Source organism: Perissodus microlepis, chromosome 4 (assembly GCF_051167445.1).
Source record: "Perissodus microlepis isolate ML-2025 ecotype Zambia chromosome 4, ASM5116744v1, whole genome shotgun sequence".
In the NCBI taxonomy this organism is placed as follows: Eukaryota; Metazoa; Chordata; class Actinopteri; order Cichliformes; family Cichlidae; genus Perissodus; species Perissodus microlepis.
The window spans coordinates 15,509,607-15,534,480 of NC_140464.1; the positions used below are offsets into that span (position 1 = coordinate 15,509,607).

The 24,874-nt window shown below is 41.0% G+C and overlaps 1 protein-coding gene across 2 annotated transcripts in view; it reads right to left on the reverse strand.

The window, feature by feature from the left end:
• The window catches only part of prkcab (protein kinase C, alpha, b), a 121,117-nt gene that overhangs the window by 11,871 nt on the left and 84,372 nt on the right, over positions 1-24,874 (reverse strand). Inside the window, exons 6-12 of one of the 2 annotated variants that reach the window (XM_084926048.1) lie at positions 13,158-13,314; positions 12,893-13,027; positions 9,542-9,635; positions 7,799-7,828; positions 4,135-4,275; positions 3,862-4,035; positions 3,239-3,330 (exon numbers count right to left, since the gene is read on the reverse strand). In XM_084926048.1, the coding sequence (XP_084782174.1) occupies positions 3,239-3,330; positions 3,862-4,035; positions 4,135-4,275; positions 7,799-7,828; positions 9,542-9,635; positions 12,893-13,027; positions 13,158-13,314 (823 nt within the window). The remainder of the gene's footprint in view (positions 1-3,238; positions 3,331-3,861; positions 4,036-4,134; positions 4,276-7,798; positions 7,829-9,541; positions 9,636-12,892; positions 13,028-13,157; positions 13,315-24,874) is intronic. The other variant, XM_084926049.1, reaches the window with a different exon arrangement.

Here is a 24,874-nt window from a genome sequence, read left to right on the forward strand (position 1 = left end):
ATTAAGCATATTAGGTGATGTGCATCTCTGTAATGAGAAGGGGTGTGGTCTAATGACATCAACACCCTATATCAGGTGTGCATAATTATTAGGCAACTTCCTTTCCTTTGGCAAAATGGGTCAAAAGAAGGACTTGACAGGCTCAGAAAAGTCAAAAATAGTGAGATATCTTGCAGAGGGATGCAGCAGTCTCAAAATTGCAAAGCTTCTGAAGCGTGATCATCGAACAATCAAGCGTTTCATTCAAAATAGTCAACAGGGTCGCAAGAAGCGTGTGGAAAAAACAAGGCGCAAAATAACTGCCCATGAACTGAGAAAAGTCAAGCGTGCAGCTGCCAAGATGCCACTTGCCACCAGTTTGGCCATATTTCAGAGCTGCAACATCACTGGAGTGCCCAAAAGCACAAGGTGTGCAATACTCAGAGACATGGCCAAGGTAAGAAAGGCTGAAAGACGACCACCACTGAACAAGACACACAAGCTGAAACGTCAAGACTGGGCCAAGAAATATCTCAAGACTGATTTTTCTAAGGTTTTATGGACTGATGAAATGAGAGTGAGTCTTGATGGGCCAGATGGATGGGCCCGTGGCTGGATTGGTAAAGGGCAGAGAGCTCCAGTCCGACTCAGACGCCAGCAAGGTGGAGGTGGAGTACTGGTTTGGGCTGGTATCATCAAAGATGAGCTTGTGGGGCCTTTTCGGGTTGAGGATGGAGTCAAGCTCAACTCCCAGTCCTACTGCCAGTTTCTGGAAGACACCTTCTTCAAGCAGTGGTACAGGAAGAAGTCTGCATCCTTCAGGAAAAACATGATTTTCATGCAGGACAATGCTCCATCACACGCGTCCAAGTACTCCACAGCGTGGCTGGCAAGAAAGGGTATAAAAGAAGAAAAACTAATGACATGGCCTCCTTGTTCACCTGATCTGAACCCCATTGAGAACCTGTGGTCCATCATCAAATGTGAGATTTACAAGGAGGGAAAACAGTACACCTCTCTGAACAGTGTCTGGGAGGCTGTGGTTGCTGCTGCACGCAATGTTGATGGTGAACAGATCAAAACACTGACAGAATCCATGGATGGCAGGCTTTTGAGTGTCCTTGCAAAGAAAGGTGGCTATATTGGTCGCTGATTTGTTTGTTTTGTCTTTGAATGTCAGAAATGTATATTTGTGAATGTGGAGATGTTATATTGGTTTCACTGGTATAAATAAATAAATAATTGAAATGGGTATATATTTGTTTTTTGTTAAGTTGCCTAATAATTATGCACAGTAATAGTCACCTGCACACACAGATATCCCCCTAAAATAGCTAAAACTAAAAACAAACTAAAAACTACTTCCAAAAACATTCAGCTTTGATATTAATGAGTTTTTTGGGTTCATTGAGAACATGGTTGTTGTTCAATAATAAAATTATTCCTCAAAAATACAACTTGCCTAATAATTCTGCACTCCCTGTATGAGCAAGCCAGAGTGTGTCAGTGAGGGAAAATGCACCAAATAAAAACTTTCAGCTGGGGTTTGTAATGCGTCTTTTCAGCAGACGGTGCTTCGTGTTGTAGATTGTCATTTTTTGTTGCATTTTTTTTTTCACTCTCTTCTGAAAGCCGGCTGTTATATTTCTTGACACCTATTTGACAAGTCTGCTCTGATGGACAGAATGAAAAGAGTTGAAATTACAGAGAAGTGCTTCCTGTGAGGGGCGTAGACAGTATGACTAGCAGCAGTGTGGAGACCACAGATCATGGAGTGTCAATGAAATCCAGCGACAGCAGAGGCAAGCAAATTAACTATTAACCACTTGAAGTGGGGGAGTTAAACTCGTCTCAGCTACGACACGGGTGAAGAATGAAGCATCGCGTTGATTGACGTTTAGTGGAGCTGTAAATACCCACGCAGCTGAACCAACCAACAGGTGCAAAGCAGTGTGTAACCAGGTAGACGGGGCTTTAGTCACACTCATATTGTGACAGGAAAGGTGAATGAATGAAAGGTAGTAGTGCTTTTTTCCTCTTGTTGCATAAAACAATAATAAATAGGAATGCACTGATCCAGCGTTTTCAGTTACAATCTGATTCGATATCTGCTGACGCAGAGTCTTCTTCAAGTTTTGGGCGTCAGTACAACAGATCATCTGCCTCCATCTCACCCTAACCCCAGCATCCTCCTCACAGCAACCCTCTGCAAGTCCTCCTTCACTCCATTCATCAGTCTTCTCTGTTGTCTTCCTTATTTCCTCATGCCTGGCAGCTTTATCTTCAACATCCTTCGTCCTGTATATCCACTATCCCTCCTCTGCACATTTGCAAACCTTCTCAGCTTTGCCTCTCTAACCAAATTTCTGTTGCTCTGATCGTTCTGATATACTCATTCCTAATCCTGATCTCCCTTGACGAAAATCTTATTAAGTACCGATCCCAAAATTGAATTAATAAGCCCTATTCCCCATTGTGAGGAACAGAACGGGAATTATTTTTAAATGTTAAAGGCAGCATTGGGTCCAACTTAAACATGGCCCGAGTTCACAAATTAACTGTCGCAAATAAAAAACAAGTAGGAAGAGAAATTTACTGAACTGCTTTTGTGTTACCAAGACGATGACAGACAAGGCAATCAAAATACATGGAGCCATGCAAATAAAAGCTTATGCAAGAGGATGCACTTTCCCAACGTAGCCACAATAGCTCGTTTTTCAGCCAAAATAAGCTGTTTCTCTTAAGTTCTCTACAAGTGTTTACTTTTCTTACTCAAGAAATAAGCTGCCTGTGTAGGTGATACTGCATGTCCAGGCTTCCTCCTCACTCATCTCCCTCCACGCTACATTACATCATAGAACTGAACTGGATAGATAGGGCCATACATCAGCTTAGAGTCACCAGTACAAATACCAGAATGGTGCATCCTGAATACTCAGACACCACTGGCCCATGAGCTGCACCGAGACTCTCTGTTTTCAGCCTTTTATCTAGCATAATCATATTGTTATATTTAAAATATAACATATCTTAGAATCACCTAAAAATAATGTTATTTCAATATGATTTTCCTCTTAATTTGACACTCATCTTGTCATTATGTACCAGGTTAAAAGGAATACTATAGTTCACACATTACTCTACTATAGTACTGGGGCATCATTACTGTAAGTATGTGTACTTTTAAATAACTTGACGTGACTATAAAACATGTAAGCTGCCTGCAGGATATCAACATGCAACATATCAACATCCTTACACAGCCTGTGGCTCCTTGAACTTGCCCATACGCTGGATATGATACATGAGGTCTCCTCCGTTAATGTACTCCATCACAAAGTACAACCGATCCTACACACACACAAAAAAAGAAGAAAAAAAATTAGTTATTGTCCAAGATTACATAAAGATAAACACCTCACACTGAAAGAGCTTCAGAAAACAGCCTGTGAATCTGATGCAGATCTAATATTCAGTGTCTAAAAGTCTACAGAGTTACAGTATAATTCAGACTGAATACATTCTTCTATTAAAGCCTGCTGTACAGATTATAGATCTATATTATAGGACACAAAGGTTTGATCATTAAATATAATTTTATTTAAGGACTCCTTGAGTCACCCCGTCTACGCACAGAGTTGACGTCATACAGGAGGACTTTGTATTCAAAGGGTGGTCTCAGTTCAGTTTCAATTTTCTCTGCAGGAGCGCCGTTCAAATAAATGTAAGTAGGAAAAAGCAAATATAGACGTAATGACAGACACACACAATAGGACACACAGATTGAGCACTAAGTAACGGCTCCCTTTGTAAATTAAACGGATATTTTTGGAAGTGTGATTAAAAACTTTGATGTCAGCAGGGGCTGAAGTTTCTACACACCACTGTCTGGAAGCAGGAGTGGAGCTGCGTGAGGAAGGGCGGTTTGTCTCTCAGGGCCAAGACTCTCTTCTCCACCATTGTACATTCGACGTCGTCGTCCTGGATCACGACATCTTTCTTCAGGATCTTTATAGCGTACAGCTCCTCCGTCGACTTCATCTCAGCCAGCATCACCTGCAACGGGGGGAGACGCCAAGAGCCAAAGCCACCATAAGACAAAGATTAAAAAAATCAAGCAAATGAAAAAGCACAGGAGCATCTATTTTCTCTCACCTTGCCGAAGCTGCCCTTCCCGAGCAGAGCCAGGAAGTTGAAGTCATTGAGTCGGACCCGGTCCATATTCCCTGACGGGAAGCTGAACCGCCGGTGGTCTGATGGTGTGATCACTTTCTTACCGTGTCCCAGCTTTGCTTTCTGCAGAGACAGACGTGTGTTAGGATACAGACTGCATTCACTCACGTGCCAAATAGAGTCAAATTAGAGTTTGAGCGTGGATAAGGTTTGCACATTTTTGTTCTGTGCTTCAGATTTTGTTTTTGCTTGTAAATAACTGTAAGCATGATCCCAGCAAAGTTAAAGAAAAGAACTTAATCACCACCACCTTAATTTGTGACAGTCAAGAGGATGAAGGAAGTATACATGCCACCTGTTGCTGTTGTTTTCCAGTTTATGATAAGATATAAAAATCAGAAAACCATACTGTAACAACTCACAATGTAATACCAACAAAAACATGTCAAAATGTGATAAAAATATCTTTCGGAATGTTTGAAAATGCAACAAATTCTAATAAATGATGGTCAACGTGACAGTTCTTTACACGAAAGCATGCTGTAACATATTTACACCTCATTTAAGGTTACATTTTACAAATGGAGTTTTCGTGATTTGTTACATTTTCAATCTCTCTGGAGATATTTTAAAATGTTTCGCATGCTGACAATCACATTAATGCATGGGAGTTGCTTCTGTAATTGTTAGTTATTACATTGTGATATCGTTACAAAGAGCAATGACAGACACATGCATCCATACAAAAAAAAGAAAAGAAAAACAGGTTTGCTGCATAATCACAAGAAAATATAAAGTCAAGCTTGTTTAATCCTTCCAGACAGTAATCAGCATCTAATTTTTTTCTGGCACTCATGGCAGTTTCTTTGTTATATTCAAACATCCTCGGTTATTCAGCGAGATCTCACTACTGGTGCATTTTGGGAAACTGTCTGGTGGACAGTCAGCGGGGGTTGCCAGTGTTGTGAGGATCCCTGTTGTTATAATCACTGCTCTGCTGAGCATCTCTGAACAAAAAAAAGGGGCAATTAGAACCCTGCCAGCTCCCATCACGGGTCCAGCGGTTGTCTGTTTCTGTCAGATGGAGCACACAAAAAACAACAACAAAAAGAAAAACATACAACCAGTGTGAGCCACGAGAGCCGTTTCCAGGACAACCGTTTCTCTACTCTTTACTAAATGTGACGGTATACTTCACATAATACTTATCACATATTTATTGGACTCGGGTCAAGTGGTTTTACGCGTACATCTGGTTAGGTCAGTGAGCAGCTGATTATTCTAAACATTAAGTAGGTATGTCAGTAAACAAGCAGGGCGGGATGAGTGATTTTCATTTTGACCCTGAGTGCCGCCTGATCCACTAATTCACTGCGGTTAATGAATTTCACCTGACACTCCAAGTGTAATTGAGGTGGAGAGGAGACAACTGTGATGAAAATGAACTGACCAGATATTTGCAGGAGTGCGCAAAAGCGCGGGAGACAGGAAAAATCTAAATAAACAGCAGTCTACAGTCAGCGTGACCACACCCGAGGTTCCCTAGGGGGGTAACTCCACAGCTGAGGTCAGCTCACAGTGCAGGCCAGAGTACAGGCCATATTTAATTTGGGGTTAAAATCTCCCTTTAATGCAATTTTAGGTGTTACAGGCCTAAAAAAAAAGTGGAAACATAAAAATATGAGATAAAAAATGATGCTTTTGTTTTGAAATTGCACACAAAATTGTTTTATGTTGCTAGGTAGATCTGACATGCCGCATTGCTGCTGCTCTTTTTATTAAATAGTAACACATTTGAATAAGACAGTAAACACTAGGTCGTGCTGTTGATTGCAACTGAAGTTCAGCTTCCACCGCTTGCTCCACTGATACCCTTACCTTGGAAGGACACCTAGTGGTCATTCCTCAAACACAAAACTGCACCTATCTAACATGGACCAGCTGCCGGTATATAGCGTATAAAAGGAAACCGGCACGTCTCGCACACAAGCACTCACACAATATCGACACAAAGATGCTGTGGCCACACAAAAGTTAGGCAAACCGTTACAAAGCAGCCACTCACTGGTCTCTTAATAAATCTAGGACTGCCACTGTGTTGAGGGATCTGGCATGTGTGAGTGTTCATCAATGCCTCATATTTTAACATTTAGACTCTTGACTAAAGAGACACTCATAATAAAACTAATTGGAAAGTCTGCCTTTGAGGTTTGTGCCGGTATCTTTCTCAAAAAGACTTAAGAAAACATCATGGATTGGACTTAAAGGTGTTAATCTTGTCTTACAGAGCCTCTCGGTAAACTTCTCTGTGCTCCATAAGTTTACAACAGAGGGACAGACAATGCTGTCTGCTGTTTGTGTGTTAGAAGATATGAGGGACATAAGCTAAAGAGTGTGCATGCGGCATCTTCATAATCATAATGAAAGATACAGACTAAAAAAACAAAAAGAATTTAAGTCATTCGCTTCCTTTGTTCTTTTATTTTTCATGTTGCTTAAATGTTTTTGAACCTCCTGCATGAAAGATGAAGATGTTGCAGTCAGTTTGGAGCACTTTCTGTAGTTCAGAGATTTTTTATTCTTCTGAGTCATTCTATATATAGCTAATGTCATGTTTTAGCAGTCTGAGTTACACAGATCAAGCAGATACTTACCAACATAGTGCTCTGTCTACTTTGCCTTGTGTCCTGTGTTAAGTTTTACAGAGAAACAGAAAACAACTGGAAACAGCAGGCTTTGCTGATTAAAACCGCCCAGTAGATCACTGGCACCAATCATTCCAGTATTAGAGATACTGGCGAGCTGTCTGCACAAAGCCCGTAAGTAATACAGAAGCATCTGCTGCAGCGCTACCAGACTTCAGAGCAGTTTCTTTCCTCAAGCTTCTGATGCTGCCGAATCCATCCTCCAGAGTTCAAGATGAAAAATGCCTTCTGTTTTTAAAATTATTCATTCTTTCTTTTATTTATTGATTTATTTGTCTAGTGGCACGGAGGTTCTACATCTACAATTTTGATGTAAAACCCTGGCAGGAATTCATCTATCGTCTTGAATATATTTGTGCACAAAACAAGGATTGTGGATTTTGTCCTTGATACTGGAATAAAAAAGGGGGGATGCATTAATGGGTGGTGTCAGCGGGTGGAGGAATGTTTACTGCAAGCAGAACCCTTCTTTTTTTCCACTGCTTGTACCTGACTATTGCTTTAACACAGGCTTGAAAAATTGCGAGCCACTCCTCTGCAGCCATTTGCAAGTGCTGCAAATGTCAGACTTTGCTGATGTGACCTTCAATGCGAACACACCAGGAGTTGTGAAAACCTCAAAATGTGTCATTCATTCATCGTAATGTGTGGTTCATTTTACTTTATGCTTACATGTGATTATGAGCCTGAGACAAGGAGAGAGTATAAGAGTGCTCGAGAGGAGTTAGAGAAAGAAGACAATTTATTACAAAGGGTCTGTAACAGCAAGCAAATTGGGCTGATTCAACTGTGTGCTGTTGAAAGCCATTGTTAGTAAATCGGATTGATTTGTGGAATCCCAGCAGAGATTCACAAACAATCCTAATTCGGTAAGTAAATTAAGTGCGAGGCAAGCTACAAGTGAGAGAAAAAAAATTAGATGAAGCAGGCAGGGGAGCTACCTTCAGATAGTGGATATTTAACTGGCAGTCCTAGAAGAAAGGAGAAACTCAAAGGTTAGCCGGTGTGTGCGAGGGTGTGGACAGAGACAAGAGAAGACATTATTCTGATCACTTGTAATCCTAAAATCATAATTGGCCCGGAGAACAGAGAGATTCCTGCTCTGTCACATCTGTCGCATCCCGCCTTAGTTTCCACGGCAACCGCACAGTCGTGCATAGACGCGAGCCTCGGAGGAAAGTCGAGGTCAGCGTCGTACGGCGTGGAGAGAAAAGAAGCGAAAAAATTAAAAACAAAGCAGAGAGAGTCGGCGCTTTGAGGACTTGCTGTGAGTTTACACAGAGTATTAAAACCTCCGCCTGCACACACGCAGGGCTGGACTTTAATAAAACGCCTCTCGCTCTCTGCCGTCTCGGTTTTCCCTTTTTTTTTAAAAAATCTCTTGCAGTTTTGCACCTGTTTTCATTGCACTGTTCAATATAGCAGGCACCTTAATAATATGGACATAAAGAGGTCGTGAGTTTTATTTAAGGCTGCATGCTGTAAGGTGTTAAAATAATGAACAACCTGCAGTCGACGGCGAGGCCACTAGAGAGCCAACGTTAGCTGTAAAGCCTGCTTCCACTGACTTGATTAGAAGGACTGTGCTGGGGCTGCTGCATGCTTATTTCACTTGGCTCTAAACATGTCAATTCGAAACATTTTCAAAGCCTTTAGTCGTGTTTTTAAACGACTATGCATCATTTTAGTTTTGAATTATAAAGTGATGTGGAATCAAATATGTTTAAACATCTTAGTGAGCCTGGAAGCGCAACTGAGGGAGAAATCCAGACGAAAAACATGATTTTCAATTTAAAAAATAATCAAATTTTAGACATCAAGGACTCTTTGACACAGTGTATGAGGGCTTCTTGGGATTTCTCATGTTTTACTCAAATGTTAAAACTAAAATTGTTTTTTTTTTTTTCAAACATCTTGAACGTTAATGTTTTAAATCTCTGCTGCTGCAAACAGCTTATGGTCGAGTCCACTGAGGCCAGGGAAATGTAGCCTCAAAGCTTACCTTTCCAATTCAACAACAAAGCTACCCTCGAGTCAGAGTACAAACCCAGCGGTCCACATGGGATTGTGGCACTTCATGTGCACAAACTTACAGTTTAAACCTCTAAGTGAGTTTTTTTCAATACACACAACTGTTGTCATGCATATTTTATAAATTCTCCTACAGATTTTCTTCTAAAGTAAAACTACCTGTGCCTATGTAGCACTTATTGTATTTCTTGCCTTTTATTTGAAGCCGATTTTCATTTACGATTTTCATAGACTTGTTGAATAGCAGCTTCTGCAGCGAGCACCAGCGTGAGAAAGATAAATTATTATCTGCTGCTGCACTTCCCACATAGGGGTCTCTGGGATTTGCATCCTTCGTTGTCCGCTCTGTCTACCGCTTCTGCGCGGTCTTATTTGTGCTGCTTGCACCTTCTTGTTTCAGCTCGCCAAGCTTTTAATGCACAGTGTACACAATTGTAATTTAAAAAACAAGAGCGCTCATTTGGATGCCGGGAGAAAACGATCTCCCTCTCAGGCGCACAGGGTGAAAAGCACAAGTAGGAACGGGATGAGGTTACCATGGTGACAGGGACACACATTTTGTTAAAATGAGTGCGTACAAGTACAATAGACACATATGACAAAGGAAATCTAGTTGTGCCTTTATTAGAGTTAGAAATCGCGCAGCTCCTCACCTCAAACTTCTGTCGGAGCTCAAGGTTGACATCATCCACCTCGGGAATGGGAACATTGTAGTACTCTCCCTCTTCCTGGTTCAGCAACTTGTACCTGACAGTAAAGAAAGCAGAGAAATGTTTGTCGAAATGTGCAAAAACTGAGTGCATTTATTATTCACTTTTCAAAACACATCACAATCTTTATTCAACAGAGTTCCTGTTTTTAGATGTAGCTGTTTGCAGACCTGTTCTGTGAGCAGTAAACACTTAGTCACGTAAAATACACAAGACTTACACAAAACTTTATGTCGTCCTGTGGAAAACTAAGTACGCCCTTACTGCTTAATTAAGTGGGTAAGCAGCAGCCAGGTGGTGCTAATCAAATGCACTTGATTAACTGATTATCAGTAAGTGTGAGGCGCCTCTATAAAAGCAGAATTTTGGGGAGTTTGCTGGTCCGAAATATGCATGTGAGTGTTAACACAATGCTATAATTGTCACGATCCTGGGTCTTTTGACCCAGCGTTTTGAGTTTTAGTTTATGGTTTACGTTTAAGCCCTTCAGGTTTTCTAGTTCATTTTTTATCATGCCTAGGTTGTTATAGTTTGTTATTAGATTCCCCTTGTGTCTTCCACCCTTGTTAAGTCTCCCTTGCCCTTCATGTGTTTCATGTCTGTGTCTTACGTTGTCAAGTTCAGGTTGTCATGTCTGTGACTTATGTTTCCTGTTTTATTTTGAAGAGATCTTGTGTTCCTTTGTTCATCGTGTTTAGTTTTACTTTCCCTGTGAGTTCATTATGTTCATGTGGGTTGTGCTGTTTTGATCTTTATAGTTATTATTTCCCTAGGTTTCAGTTATGGTTATCATAGGCTTAGTTCTTGTAATATGGCTTCACTGTGTTCCATGTTGTGTCTGCTGTGCCTTTCTGTACCATGTTTCAGGTTCCTATGTTCTGTCTCCCCAGTTGCTGTTAAGTTTACATGTTTAGAGTTCAGTCAGTGTGTTTCCTGTTTTACTTTGAAGGTCCGCGTCTCATGTCAGTGTTTCTAGTTTTGCTTCCCTTGTCTCGTCCAGCCTGATTACTCCCAGCTGTGCTCTCCTTCTCTGTCTCATTCCCTTGTTATCCCTCAGTGTATTTAAGCCCTGTGTTTCTATTTGTCAGTGTCGTAATCTCCCTCATAGCTGTGTGATTCGCCATGTGTTTTCACGTATGAGTTATTTGTAGTTTTCCCAGTTTAGTTTTGTTCTTTGTTTCCTTTCCAAGCCTGCAATAAAGCAGTGTTTTGAGTTCACTTTTGTCTCGGTGAGTTTTGCGTTTGGGTCCTTCTCTTCCCTGCACACAGCCGAAACATGACAATAATCTTCCCAGGAGTGGACAGCCGCTGCAAAAATCCATAAAGCAACATTTTAGACTCCACAAGCCTCAGTTACATCATGTTACATATCATAATTTAGGTTTGGAGTGGTGGAAGGGTTATGATTTGGGCTTGTGGGCAGCCACAGGATATGAACTCCACTGTATACCAAAGTATTCTAGAGGCAAATGTAAGGTAATCTGCCTGACAGCTAAAGCTTGGCCAATGGGAATTTGAGCCTCAGCACAACAGCAAATCTACAACAGCATGGCTTAAAAAGCAAATAATTAAGTGCTGCAATGACCCAGTCAAAGTCTAGACCTCAACCTGTGTGATGGGACCTTAAGAGTGTGTGCATAAATGTCCCCAAACCTCAATGAATAGAAGTAACATTAAGAGTGAAGAGTGGGAAGACGAGCGGGCCAAAATTCCTCCTTATTGACGTAAGAGAATGACAAAGTCACACAGAAAACAGTTACTACAACTTATTACTGCTAAAGGATGTATTTAGTTCTCACAGGACTGCAGAGTCCTCCTCTACTTCCAGTATAGACATCTTCCAGCCACTTGTCTAACGACCTGTAATATCCAGTGAAAAAAAATAGCAGCGCGCACACATGCATACAGTACACCTAAAAATGTTTTGGTCCGGTGTCTCGGAAACTACTGCAGGCATTTCCCAGAGCTTATAACTGTGCTCACAGCAGCAGTCAATCAGACTTTGTTTAGGCTAAGTCGCTGCAGGTATGCTAACAAGGTTTATGGAAGAGTCATTTTAACAGGTCTGTGAGTGTGTGTTTATCAGACTGAGACAAAGCAGCCAGACAAAGACAGAGAGGCGAGGAAATGAGTCTAGTAGGTGAAGTTTGTCAGCGTGAGTGGACCTGGCTGCAGATGGCATTTCCGTCTGTTTTACGCACACCCTGCAGCCGTTTTGTTGTGGTCAGTGTCATGTCGACTTTACAAGTTGGCAACCTGCGATGACAAATAAGCTCTATATTAAAAATAAAGCAGATGATCTACAATATGACGTTTAAAACTAGCTTCCATTGCTGTCTAAGTTTTTGTAAATATGACTTTCCAGTGTTACTGGCACTGACAGAATTTAAAGCTCGTGGTTGTTTATATAAACACACGTACCGAACTGTATTTTGACTCTTATAAAACAGCGCGGACAAAAGCCAACTAAAAGTGTTCACATTGACCATCCTCCTATTCAGCTCTCTGAACGCCCACAATCATGCACAAACAATGAATGCATGAATGATGCCTGAAAATGAGGCTACTGGACAGTAGTTCTTCCATTCATGCAGTCCTCCAACAGTATAACAGCATGGTGCACATACATAACTGCAGAACTTCCCACAATTATCACAATTATAAGTGGCATCCTCTAACCTGGGATATCATTGGAAATTTGAAGTGTCATTGATAAATCCAATTTATTCATTTGATGTTTGTAATTGTAAATTGGGCCCACACATAATTAGGAACACAATGAAGGTATGTAGTGTGTGTGTGTGTGTGTGTGTCACTGGGTTTATTTCCAGATTGTAAATGTATGTGATGTTCACACATGAAACACTAACTTAACACTAACTCTGTACTCGGTGATACATACGGTACTCAGTACAGCACAGTAATAGAATATATCATTTATATTACTGATGCTCCATTATGTTTTTTACCACTTATCTTGTCTTTCTACCACAGATTATGATAACAGCATTAGCTATTATGTGAGGGGGAAAGAGAATAAGCTAAGGAAGTTGGACTATTATGACTTCTGCCAAATCCTGGCATCATCCTGGATTTTAAAAGTCACGTAGCACTCCACAAGTTTCATATAATTAGTTCACTATTAGTTTAAAGTGTGAATTACTGAACTGATTGATGTAAATTCTACTTTTTTTTACTGACTGATAGAACAACCATCAAATAAAGCTTCTTTAGCCACATTTCTAATTATTGAAATGCATGAGTGAGTGTACGAGAGTCAGAAACATAACGGACCATCCAACTGTAGGAGCTTTGATGAGCTCAGACACTCCAAACGACATGGACCCCATGAAGTCATTCCGAGTGGTTCGGTCCCAGTCCCACACCTCGATGGACAGACGACGGTCCTTGTCTGATGCTTTCAGCTTACTGAGCACATATACACAAAGCAGGAGGGAAAGTAACACAGTGATGTCATGCTTAATATTCACCTGATTTAATGAAAGTATGATAAAAATGTCATTTAAACAAACACACACATACAAACTTTGTCACTTACAAGGTGAAGGACTCATTCCAGCAGGGGTTGAGAGAGGAACGGATGGTCCTGGTCTTCTGTTTGGTTTCATTCTTTGGATCCGGGATGAGCTTGAGTTTAACATATGGGTCTGATAAACCATTTGGATCCATTGGAATCAGGTTCCTGGCTTCTCCGACTAGAAGAAATACGACACACAGAAAATATGGTAAGACTTTATGATACAGCCCATGACTTAGGCTGTAATTCCCCTGTAATTAAATTGAATTAAATGCATTTTATTTTGAAATTACAAAGTAATTATATTAAAGAAGCACACTAGAATAAGGAGGTAACAAGTCAGGTTTTTACAGGAAACAAAGAAATAATTATGCTATAAGTAAATCTAAGAAGTGTATTATTTAGGTGCTGTATGATTTCCCGGTAATTCAGTGAAAAAACTAAAAGTTTTCCTCATCTTAGATCATAAGTACGCTCTACTTTTTGGGGAGTGGGACATACTACGGAGTGGCTTACCCCTGTCTGACTTCTGGGTATTTTACAGAAGAGAAGACACATTATACATATAAGTAGTAAGTAATTATATAAAACAGGACAAATTAATAATACAAAGTCAAACAGAACATTAAATCCACTCCGTAATACAGCACACGCCCAGGAAAGTACAGTGTACATATGACGGGGAATATTGTTTAGAAATATTACCTGTAATTATGCAGTATTTAAAATTATTAAAGTATTACTTTAAATTTTCTTACGGCATAATTATTCTTTTCTTTCCTGTAAAAAGCTGACTTGTTACTGCCATACTATGCCTTTATTTTTGTAGGGAGTTAGAGCATAATTTCAAAATAAATCCATTAAAATTTCATTTAATTACAGGGGAATTATGCCATTATTCACAGGCCATATTATAAAGAGTTACCAAAAATATAAGCGTTAGAGTATTTGCCACCCACCTCCCAGCTAAACGCAAAGACTGTGACTTCGCACTGACTCAGGGGTTAAAAGGCGCACACATGGGAGAACGTAGATGAAGTGTTGATGAGAGGGATGGATAGAAAGAAAGAGGGGTGAGTCACTGCAAGTCACTCCACGGCTGAACAGCCAACAAGAACGATCTGACCTTCACTCAGAAGCAAATTATCTGTTTGTACTCTACTGTATACATGGGATTCTTCTTTAGATAGACAGGCAGATGGCTGATCAAATCAGGAACCACATATGTTCATAACAGGTGCTGCAAGGCAAAGCATACTGTCAAAATTCACTTAAGTTGAAGTGTGAAAAAACACCAACAGGAGTGTAACGCTGGTGGGTGTTAGGGCGCACGTACACGTAAATCAAAGAAAGAAAAAAAAAGAAGTGTAATGCTCGGCCAAAAGTCACATTTTCTGTTGCAAAATGAGCAAAAGTGAAAGCAAAAGAGGTGAAAACACGTCTTTTACTGTCTCGCAGGAAACATGTGTGAGCAGATATTGTGAAGGACACATGAAAAATGATCACATAAAAACAAGTGATAACAGCAACAGGAGCAGGGGGATGAGGTGGCATGAGCGGGCCACCATCACCATGGCGACAGCATCTAGTGTTAAATGGCCACTCCCTCATATATGATGTAATGTATAACAGGGATCAAACAGAAGCAAGAAAGGAAGGAAGGACAAAGTCTACTTTAAACAACAGGCCACTAAATGTAAATCTGAGATTTTGAAATGACAAAACTCTTAACAGATGGAAAGCAGAAACAGGATCCCACTGATCCTGTAAAATAATGTTTTTCAACTCCACTCTCCCCACTCTGTATATTTAAATGCAATCAGACACACTGCAGGATAAAGCAGCTCTGGAAAAACAACAAAAGAACGACTTATTCGTTCTAGTTCCACCGGTGGATTTCACATTTGTGGATGTGAAAAAGTAAAAAAAAACTCTGGAAGAAAGACAAATGAAGGCTTTGAGTTTGTGGAATAGAGTTAAATGACAAGTCAATTAACACATAAACATCAGCTATATTCATTTTAAAGCAAAAAAGTCCTGATCTCAGTGATCATCTGGTTGGATCCTGTACACTATATGATCGCATATACATTACACCTGTAGGAGCTGCTCAGCCATACAAACCCAGGCCGTGAAGCACCCATGAAGCACCGCTTCTGTGCTGATGTTACCGCAAGAGGAGGTTTTGAACTTGGCAGTTACTGACTCGGCAGAGTGTTGGTGCCTTTTAATGGACTATGTGCCTCAGCACTCAGCAAGCCTGCTGTGTAACTGTGTGTGGCCCGTCACTTTGTGGCTGAGTTCCTAAATGCTTCCACTTTGCAATAATACCAGTTAGAACTGATCGTGAAATATCTAGGAGGGAAGAAGAATAGAGATCTCTGATGTTGTGCCTTCAGCCCCTGGTACTCCTTTCTAATCTTGCTGCTCTCTGGGACTGTCACATCCCAGGGACTCCTCCTCTTCAGCCTCCACTATGTCTGCTTGTTGGCCAGCAGCTGCTTCTCTGTCTGGAAGTTGAATTCCCACAGGACATTAGCCTTAGTGTTGTTCTCAACCACCTCTGGCACTGGACTTGGGGACTTCTAATACATGTGTAGCATAGAGGTTCGTCTACACTATCCCAGCCCCAGCTTGCATCTTAGATCCTGCTACTATGTGCTGGGGCACCTCCAGCCTTTATGGAGCTGGAGCTCGGGGCTTGTTCTTGTGCTGATCAGAGCGTGTGTGTTGTCCTTTAGGCTGACCATTTCTTCATATCAGTCACAGCCTCAACCACTCAGTGGTACATCCCATGGAGGGACTTGGTTATCCATGGCTCACAAGCCAAGAGCTTAGAGTTAACCGCATATATGCTGTATGTATCCATACAGATTACATGTATTAATTTACCCTCTTCCAGTTACATCCAAGCTTAAATTGTTCCTTTGATGTTTCATGACTTCCAACCTCTGGCCTCGCCCTAACCAGTCAGCCAAAATGAATTCTTCCAAAATAAAGAAGAATAACGTGAGCTAACAAAAACACAATGTATAAAAAAACAAAACAAATCATTAAACACAATGGTAAATATAGTACATTCTATCAATGAGTCAGTCAGTCAGTCTGATCAACTTCCTATTGCTTCATGCACTTCCAGCTTAATGCAGTAGAGGGCAGTATAGGTCTCCTGCTTGGAGTTGCAAACATTGACAAAAGCTCTTCTCTTTTTCATTGTTGTGTTGTTTTAACCTCATAGTTAACTCTCTGTCCAGTGCACATTCTCAGCTACAGTAATCACCTTCCCAGTCTTATCGCCTCTCTCTCTCTCTCTGCGTCTCTCACGGACCACACAGACACACACACAGACACACACACACACAATGAAACAAGCGGCAGAAGGACAATCTCCCACGTTCTCATCTAAATCCTCCCCTCTGCTGGCTGTGGCTGTGCTCACAGGCATCAGTCACTTCCATGGCAACGCTGGCACCAAACAACGCCAAAGAAACTTAGGCAAGCATGTAAACACCCTAACTAGACACAGGCACACAGGCGTGTGTGTGTGTGCGCGCACGCCATGCGTGGATAAACAGAAACTGCTGTTTAACAGACTCTACATAAGTGTGTGTGTGTGTGAGAGAGACCTGTGGCGCATGTGCTGTGTATGTAATTTACACACACACACACACACACACACACACACACACACACACACACACACACACACACACACACACACACACAATGAAACCTCATCATCAGCAGTGATCAAGGACTATCTCTGCTGTCGGTTGTTGCTTAGCTACAACAAGAGCTGCTTGCCTTCTGTGTCCTCCCCTCTACTCACTCCTTATGAGGTAGCTGCTAATATAATTAGGGTGTGTTTGTGTGTGTTTTGTTTTTATGCAGACATATTTTACATTAAGCATCTGCGTCAATAAGTAACTTCAGCATTGGAACCTCTCTGCTATTGTCATGCTTTGTGAAAAAGCCAAACATAAGCCTCATACTGAAATCTTCTACAAAGCAAAAAAACTAACCCTTGGCATTGCCTTTGAAGTTTTGCAGGGTTTCTTCTCGAAAATGACTGCTGTCTATTATCCAGTGCCAATCGTTTCTCTAAAAAGTCTTAAATTAATTTATCTGTTGCACTTAAGGCTGTTGAACAAAATCTCTCCAACAGCAAATGCAAAGATACCAGCAAATCGTTTCAAATTTCCTGCGTATTATTTGACGTATAACAACAATAGCACCACCCTAACATTATCTCCTGTATCTGAATGTCAGCTTGATAAAAATGTGCCACAGCTAAAAATGACATATCATTTGGATCCCGGGGTGCGTGCATGCAGGGCTTCTGTGGGCCAACAGTGTAATCTCTCCCAAAAAAAGCTTTGAAATTCAAATGTGTTGTTGCATAACAATGCCATGTGCAACCAATGAATGCCTGATAATCTTGGGGGGGGGGGGAATATGCACGGCCAAATGGGAACTAGATAGATCCCTGCTGTGCAGTGCCTGGGATCTGAAAACAGAGGAACAGAGAAACAAAATGAACTTAAAAGTTCTATTTCTGGCTGTGGTCACTTTTAGGAATAGCAATTAGGACATTAAGTACAGGCTTTAGGGCCAGTTCCCACTGCACGCCTCACACACACACAATGAGACTAATACCTTTCCATCTCTCATCACAACTCCAAAGTATCAAACCTGTTCACACTGAATGCATAATGAGAGAAACCGCACTTTGATGACATTACTTTTACAGTTTGAAAAACAAATCGGTATATGTATCATTTGGTTCTAGTATATATATACTAGAACCAAATGATACATATACACTATACTCGAAGCTTCCTTGACAAATATCAGTTTGTTTGTACCCACACAGTTCGAACTACTGAGGGTTACAGTTAGGGTTAGAAATGGAGTTATGGAGCAAATTGGTGTCTTGTCTCCATGTTTAGTCTCCAAATTAAATACAATGTCCTTACATCAAACACACCAAGGTGATGGGTAGGTTGCTGGAAAACCAGCTACAGTGTTGTTAGAGTCAGTGCAGGGACACTGACATCTCATGCAAGCTATTCTGCATTTTATCTCACAGACCAGTAGAATTCGCCCTCACGTCAAAAGAGGGTGAAACCTTGATTTTGACTTTTGATGTTGGGTTTAACGAGTTTCAAAGTCTCGCTGCTTCTGGTAGTTTCTAATTTGCCTCCGATTTTAGGTAATGAAGGATGCAGTAATGTCCTTATGAAGAACACGCGGAACAACATAAATGATTGAATCATTGTTTAGGATATTCTGTAATGTAGTTTTAATGAAACATTAGGACATTTGAAAATGTTTACGGGTGTCAATAAGGGAAGTGTCAATAAATCCTGCACATAATCAGTGAATGTCCAATCATAGCTTAACAACCAAACTATAAAGTTTGGACACAAATGTTCATGGGTGTATCCATGGTGCTAAACAACAAAATTAATTAGGACACAAATGGAACCTAAAACTCTCAGAAAGCAGCGTCAACCAGACAGTTACTCTGGACATTATTACCTTTGGCTTCCAGTAAAACTACAAGGAACCTATGAGGAATAAGTAAACCAATTTCTAGGACTGCCTCCTTCATCTGCTCAATATTGTCCAAATTAGGTACACATTGTTCAAGAGTTATGCCAAAAAATGGCTAGACTACTATAATTCGTTATTAGCCAATTATCCTAAAGGCTTCACAAAAAGCCTTCAGTTTACCTAAAAGGCTGCAGTAAGAATACTTATGGAGAGAAAAAGAGATAACATTTCATCCATATTATATTCTCTTCATTGGCTTTGTGTTAACACAGCAGCCCTTATCCTGTCTTAAAGACTTCATAGTATCATGTTATTCCAATAGAGTATTTCGCTCTCAGAGTTCAGTCTAAAAAGGGATTTCTTCCTCCCCACCATCACCAAGTGCTTGCTCATCGGTGTCTGTCCGATCACTAGGGTTCATTTTTGGATATTATAGGTTTTATTTACACTGCAGTATCAGAACACTACAATACCTTTTTCCAGAGTCTTCTATATAAATAACTATTCCTTTTTTTTCTATAGAATTGGGCAGAGAGACTGATCAGGTGTTTTAAAGACCCAATGAATCCTAAAATGAGCTTAATGAACTAGCCTGCTACAGACATTTAAATGACTAAACCAGCAGATTTGAATAAAAACTCTGATTTTCTCGACAGCTTTCTGAAATCAAGGACTCCTTATTTTCAAGAGTTTCAAGTCGCCTAAATCTGCCATAGAAACTTTATGATAACTGAAGCCTCCATAACTAGACTATGAACATTCTGGTAATGATAAACTGAAGCACCTTAATCATATTTAATGCTTCCAAACATGAACATTAGTGAGTTATAAGACAGTTTTTGACTTCACACATGGAGAGATCTTTTGCATGTGTATAAATTGTGTTTCAACATAATGTCCTGAATTTTAATAAGCTCTCACACACAAACAGATGGCCTACTAGATTTCTCAAAAATGACAGGCATACATTTGCAGTAACACATTAAACTCTTCATATTAAAATAATTGTATTTTATTTGTGTTATCAAATATTACCAAACATTCAATATCTGTACTGTACGTCTGTCAGCATCTGTGGAAAAGTATCGGCCCTGATTTCAGAGTTTTTTGCGTATATACTTAAATGTTTCAATTAAACTAATTTTATTATTCAACAAAGACAACCTAAGTGATTACAAAGGGCAGTTTTCAAAATTAGGATTTCATTTATCAACAGAAAAAAGCTATCCAAATCTGCCTGGCCCTGTGTGAAAAACTAATTGACCCTTTATTTTTTTATTTCACTAGCTACACCCAGGCCTGATTACTGCCGGACCTGTTGAACCAAGAAATTGCTGAAATAGTCCTGTATGATAAGGTAGACTGAAAGATCTCAAAAAGCAACACATCACACCACCATCACAACAAACTCAAGAACTCAAGAAGGTCATTGAAATGTATCAGTCTGGAAAGGGTTACGAATGTGTTCTTTTGGGACACCGATGAACCACAGTGAGACCCATTATCCACAAATGTGGAACAACTTTGGCTAGCCAAGAGTGGCCGGCCTACCGATATTACACCAAGAAAACATCGACGGCGACATCCAGGAAGTCACAAAAGAACCCAAAACAATATCTAAAGAACTACAGGCCTTGCTTGGCTCAGTTAAGGTCAGAGTTCATGAACAAAAACAAAGAGACTGGCATCAATGGGAGGGATCCAATGAGAAAACCACTGTTGACCAAAAAGCGCTCAAAGGCTTGTCTCACATTCGCCAAAAAGACATCTTGATGATCCCAGAGACTTTTGGGAACATGACGAGACAAAAGTTGAACTTTTGGTAAGGTTTTAGTCCAGTTACAACAGCATTTCATAAAAACAGCATCAAACCAACAGTCAACATGGTGGTGGTAGTGTGATAGCCTGGGGCTGCTTAGCTGATTGGGGACAACTTGCTTTAATTGATGGAACCAAAAATTCTGCTCCCTGACAGAAAATCTATCAGATGATGTCCTGACGTTCAAGCTCACTTGAGTTATGCAGCAGAACAACAGTCTGGAACACACCGGCAAGTCCACCTCTTAATGGCTTAAAAAATAAATTTAAAAAATAAGTCCGGTTAAAGGGTGACTGATTGAAGTGCAACCGCATGATCTTAAAAAGGTCGTTCGTGCTAGAGAAACCTGTTAAAGTGTGACTGAATTAAAACAGTTCTGCAAAGAAGAGTGGGCCAAAAGTCCTCCACAGTGATGTGGAAAACTCCCAGCCAGTTATCACACACTAGATTGCAATTGTTCCTGCTGAGGGTGGCACAACCAGTCATTAGGTTGAGGGGGCAATTATTTTTTCACATGGGGCCAGGTAGGTTTGGATAACTTTCCCCTTAACTTCAGGAAGGAGTGCTACTCAATGTGAAGTCTCACTAATTGTAGCCCTTATCTTTGGCTACAGCCGCACTACAGTGTGTTCATTTATTTAAGACACACCCACAGACGATTCAAAGCCCTGATCAGACACACTTAGATATGTAACTGTTATCCTCATATTTGTCAAAAGCCTCTTAGAAAAAAAAGGCCTAATATTAGATATTAAGCCCTTAAGTGTACTAAAAGCCTAGTGGCACTATGTGCAGTGTCAGCGCAGGGTAAAATTTATTTGTGTTCAACTACGCTTTAAACCTGAGGCAAAGATGTCAGCAGTAGAAAATCTCACCCTGAGTAAACCGCCGTGCAATCCGCCATCCTCAGATGCTCTGAGTGTGTGTGTGTGTAGGCAAGTCATGAGGGGACGTTTGCATGTTTGCCTTTTCTTAAAACTCCAGAATAAACGTCTGCTCATGCCCATAGGTTATTTATGTGACTTTCATGAGAAGAAACGGCAATTCGGGAGAGGAGTAAGAGAAGGATGAAGGATGCAATCAGAGGAAAGAAGAAAGAAACAAGCAAGGATGGAGAAAATAAGAGAAAAAAGCCATGAAGAACAAAAGCAGAGGAAAGGACAGAGATTATGGAGGGAAATGAGTAGTCATTCAACTGAAAAAAAGATAGGGTCCTATGATGATGTCCTATTGAGGAAGAAAATGGATGTGGGGAAAACCTAGACGGGTGAGGCGAGCCCAGGTCTCAAAGGAACAGGTAGGCGAAGACAACACGAAAAGTCAATATTGGAGGAAAGATAGAGGAGAGAAAGAAGGAGACAGAGAGGAGCGGGTAACAGAGAGAGAGCCTCGAGAGCTTTGTCTGTTTTCTTGGCTGGAAAGATTTAATCAAGTTCACATCGTGCGGTGAACCACAAAGGCCCGCCACTTGTCTGAGGGGAGCCAGAGGGGAGCCAGAGAACAAGCTGAGCCTTCGCTGTTCAGACCGCTGTCGTTAGGGAGGAGGGAAAAAAAACGCAAACCAAAACAAAGCAGCACAAAGCACACACTTTCTCTCCCGCCCCTCCTGTGTTGATCTTTATCTACTTGTTACCAAAGAAAACTCTCAATCATGTTTAAAGCTGCGTGTCAGCGTTCCCATCAGTCTCATTTTCAGCTTTATTTCACTTGATGAAAAACTCTTTATCTATATTTATGGATTTAAAAACTTTCATGGTACAGTAGAAGCGCTCTTTGCACCTGATGATAAAGATCTTCTATTTAGCTGAAATCATCAACATTATTATGTTAACAGCTTTCATTTCCAGCTACAGGAAGCCCCTGTGAACTCACTGTATGTGTCTGCTTGACACCAAGCAGGAGACACATGATGTTAATGACTCTCTGTTGAACAAAGTGGAACCTTTTTACAGCTGAATAGACAAATGGAGACCCATGTGTATCAAAAAGAAGAGCAAATATTGGGCTTGTTGTACGCTGGCAGAGCCAGTAATAGACCATTAAAATACTAACCATGGCTATTTCAATAACTAGTCACTTTAGTCTGAATAATGCCCCCCTTCAAGGTTTGATAAGTTTTTGCTTGTATGCAAGAAAACAGTCAATGTTGTCTACAAAATTAAATAACGGGTTCTCAGAGTGGGTGTCAATAGAAGTTGAATGCACTCACCGGTCAGTTCATCAGGCACACGTGTTTAACCACTCGTTAACATTACTATCTAATCAGCCAATCACGTGGCAGCAAGTCAATGCATGTAAGCATGGAGATGTGGTCAGGTCGACCTACTTTAGTTCAAACTGAGCAGCATAAAGAAGGGATAAAAGTTTTGTTAAGTAACTTTAAATGTGTTATGGGGGTTCATGCAGGATGGGCTGGTCTGAGTATTTAAGAAACTGCGATTTAATGGGGTTTTCCCACACAGACATCTCTCTATTTACCAAAATTGGTCCCAAAAAATAAAGAAAAGAAAATATCCAGTCAGCAGCAGTACTGTGGGTGAAAATGATGTGCCGATGCCAGAGGTAGGGAGAGAGGCATGCTTTTAACTGCTTTCAGCTGATAGGTAGGCCATGGTACCTAAAATAGGCACTCAGTACAATGAAGGTATACAGGAGCACCTCTGAATCCCAAGTCAAATCACAGGGTTGCAGCAGCAGAAGTCCACACTATATTCTGGTGTTCCTGGCAGACTTTGGGTCCCTTTGTACCAACTGAGCATTGCTGAAACGCCACAGTTTACCTAAGTATTACATGAGTATTACATGGTATATCCAATAAAATGGCTAGTGAGTGTATAAGTACAGCTTTTTTGCTTATTTTGCTTGACTTGAATGGCCTTTTAAATATAGGTTTGCAATGTCCGTCCATCCAACCATTTTCTTACGCTTATCCAGGGCCGGGTCGCGGGGGCAGCAGCCTAAGCAGAGAAGCTCAGACCTCCCTCTTCCCGGCCACCTCTTCCAGCTTTCCAGGGGAACACCAAGGCGTTCCCAGGCCAGCCGAGAGACATAGTGTCCTAGGTCTGCCCGGGGGACTCCTCCCGGTGGAACACCTCGCCCAGGAGTCATCCTTATCAGATGCCCGGACCACCTCTACTGGCTCCTTTCGATGTGGAGGAGCAGCAGCTCTGCTCTGAGCCCCTCCTGGATGGCTGTACTCCTCACCCTAAGGGAGAGTCCAGCCATCCTTTGGATAAAGCCCATTTCCACCGCTTGTATCCACGAGCTCGTTCTTTCGGTCACTACCCACAGCTCATGAGCATAGCTGAGGGTAGGGACGTAGATCAACGGGTAAATTGAGACCTTCGCTTTTACACTCAGCTCTCTCTTCACCACGACAGACCGCATTGTATTGCTGTGCAATCCCACCATCCTCAGATACATTGTATTGCTGGAAAATAATCCATAGCTTTAATCTACTGTACAGTAACACCAATGCCAATGAGATTAAATGCACTTTCCCAAAAATAAAACCTTTAAAAAAAAAACACTAAAAAACTAAAGCATGTGAGCTGCAGAAGGTATAGCAGGTCCCAACTTTTTCTGCTTGACTTTTCTGTCTGATTGATTTGAGCACAAACCTAACTGACTGACTAATGAAATAATCACATGTTGCAGCTCTGACAAATACAGACAGAGCAGCTGTATGATGAAAACAAACACAGAAGTCCAGAGTTTATATTTTATCAAAATATTAAATGACACAAATGCCAGTAGCAGGTGCTGCAGAGCATACTGTGGTACATTCAGTGAGAAGTAGCACAAACACATTTAAAAAACACTGGAAGGCTGGTGGGTGTTGTGGCGTGTGTAAGCATAAAATCAAGGACAGCAAGGCAGAAGAAAAAGAAGGCTTATCAATTCAGCACGGTAGCAGCCACCTATGCCGCAGTCTCCGCAAACGCGTTCACTTTCAGCAGTGTCCGTCTAGCCAAAAAGACTGAGGTAACCATGTCAACGAGATCCCTGCTGTCATCATCACGGCTAATAGCCTGCCTCGTTTGCCCATCGTCACCATCCCACAAGTCAAATTCACAGACAGACGAAAAACAAGAACATAAAAGAGGACATGTAGCTGTCAGCGCGGTGCACCAGATCAAAGCAGTAATACACACAAAAGAGCTGGATGTTGTGTGCAGCACACCAAATAATAAACTGCAAAGTAAAAAAACAACAACTGAAAAGCACTGCAAGCAGACCGAACAATCAATGTCAGACTGATGCTGAATATTCCTCATTTTTCCCCCCATTTTGAACACTATAAACGAACACACACTTTTTTATGAAAGCAATATATTTCCACGTCAATCACATCTGCCACTCT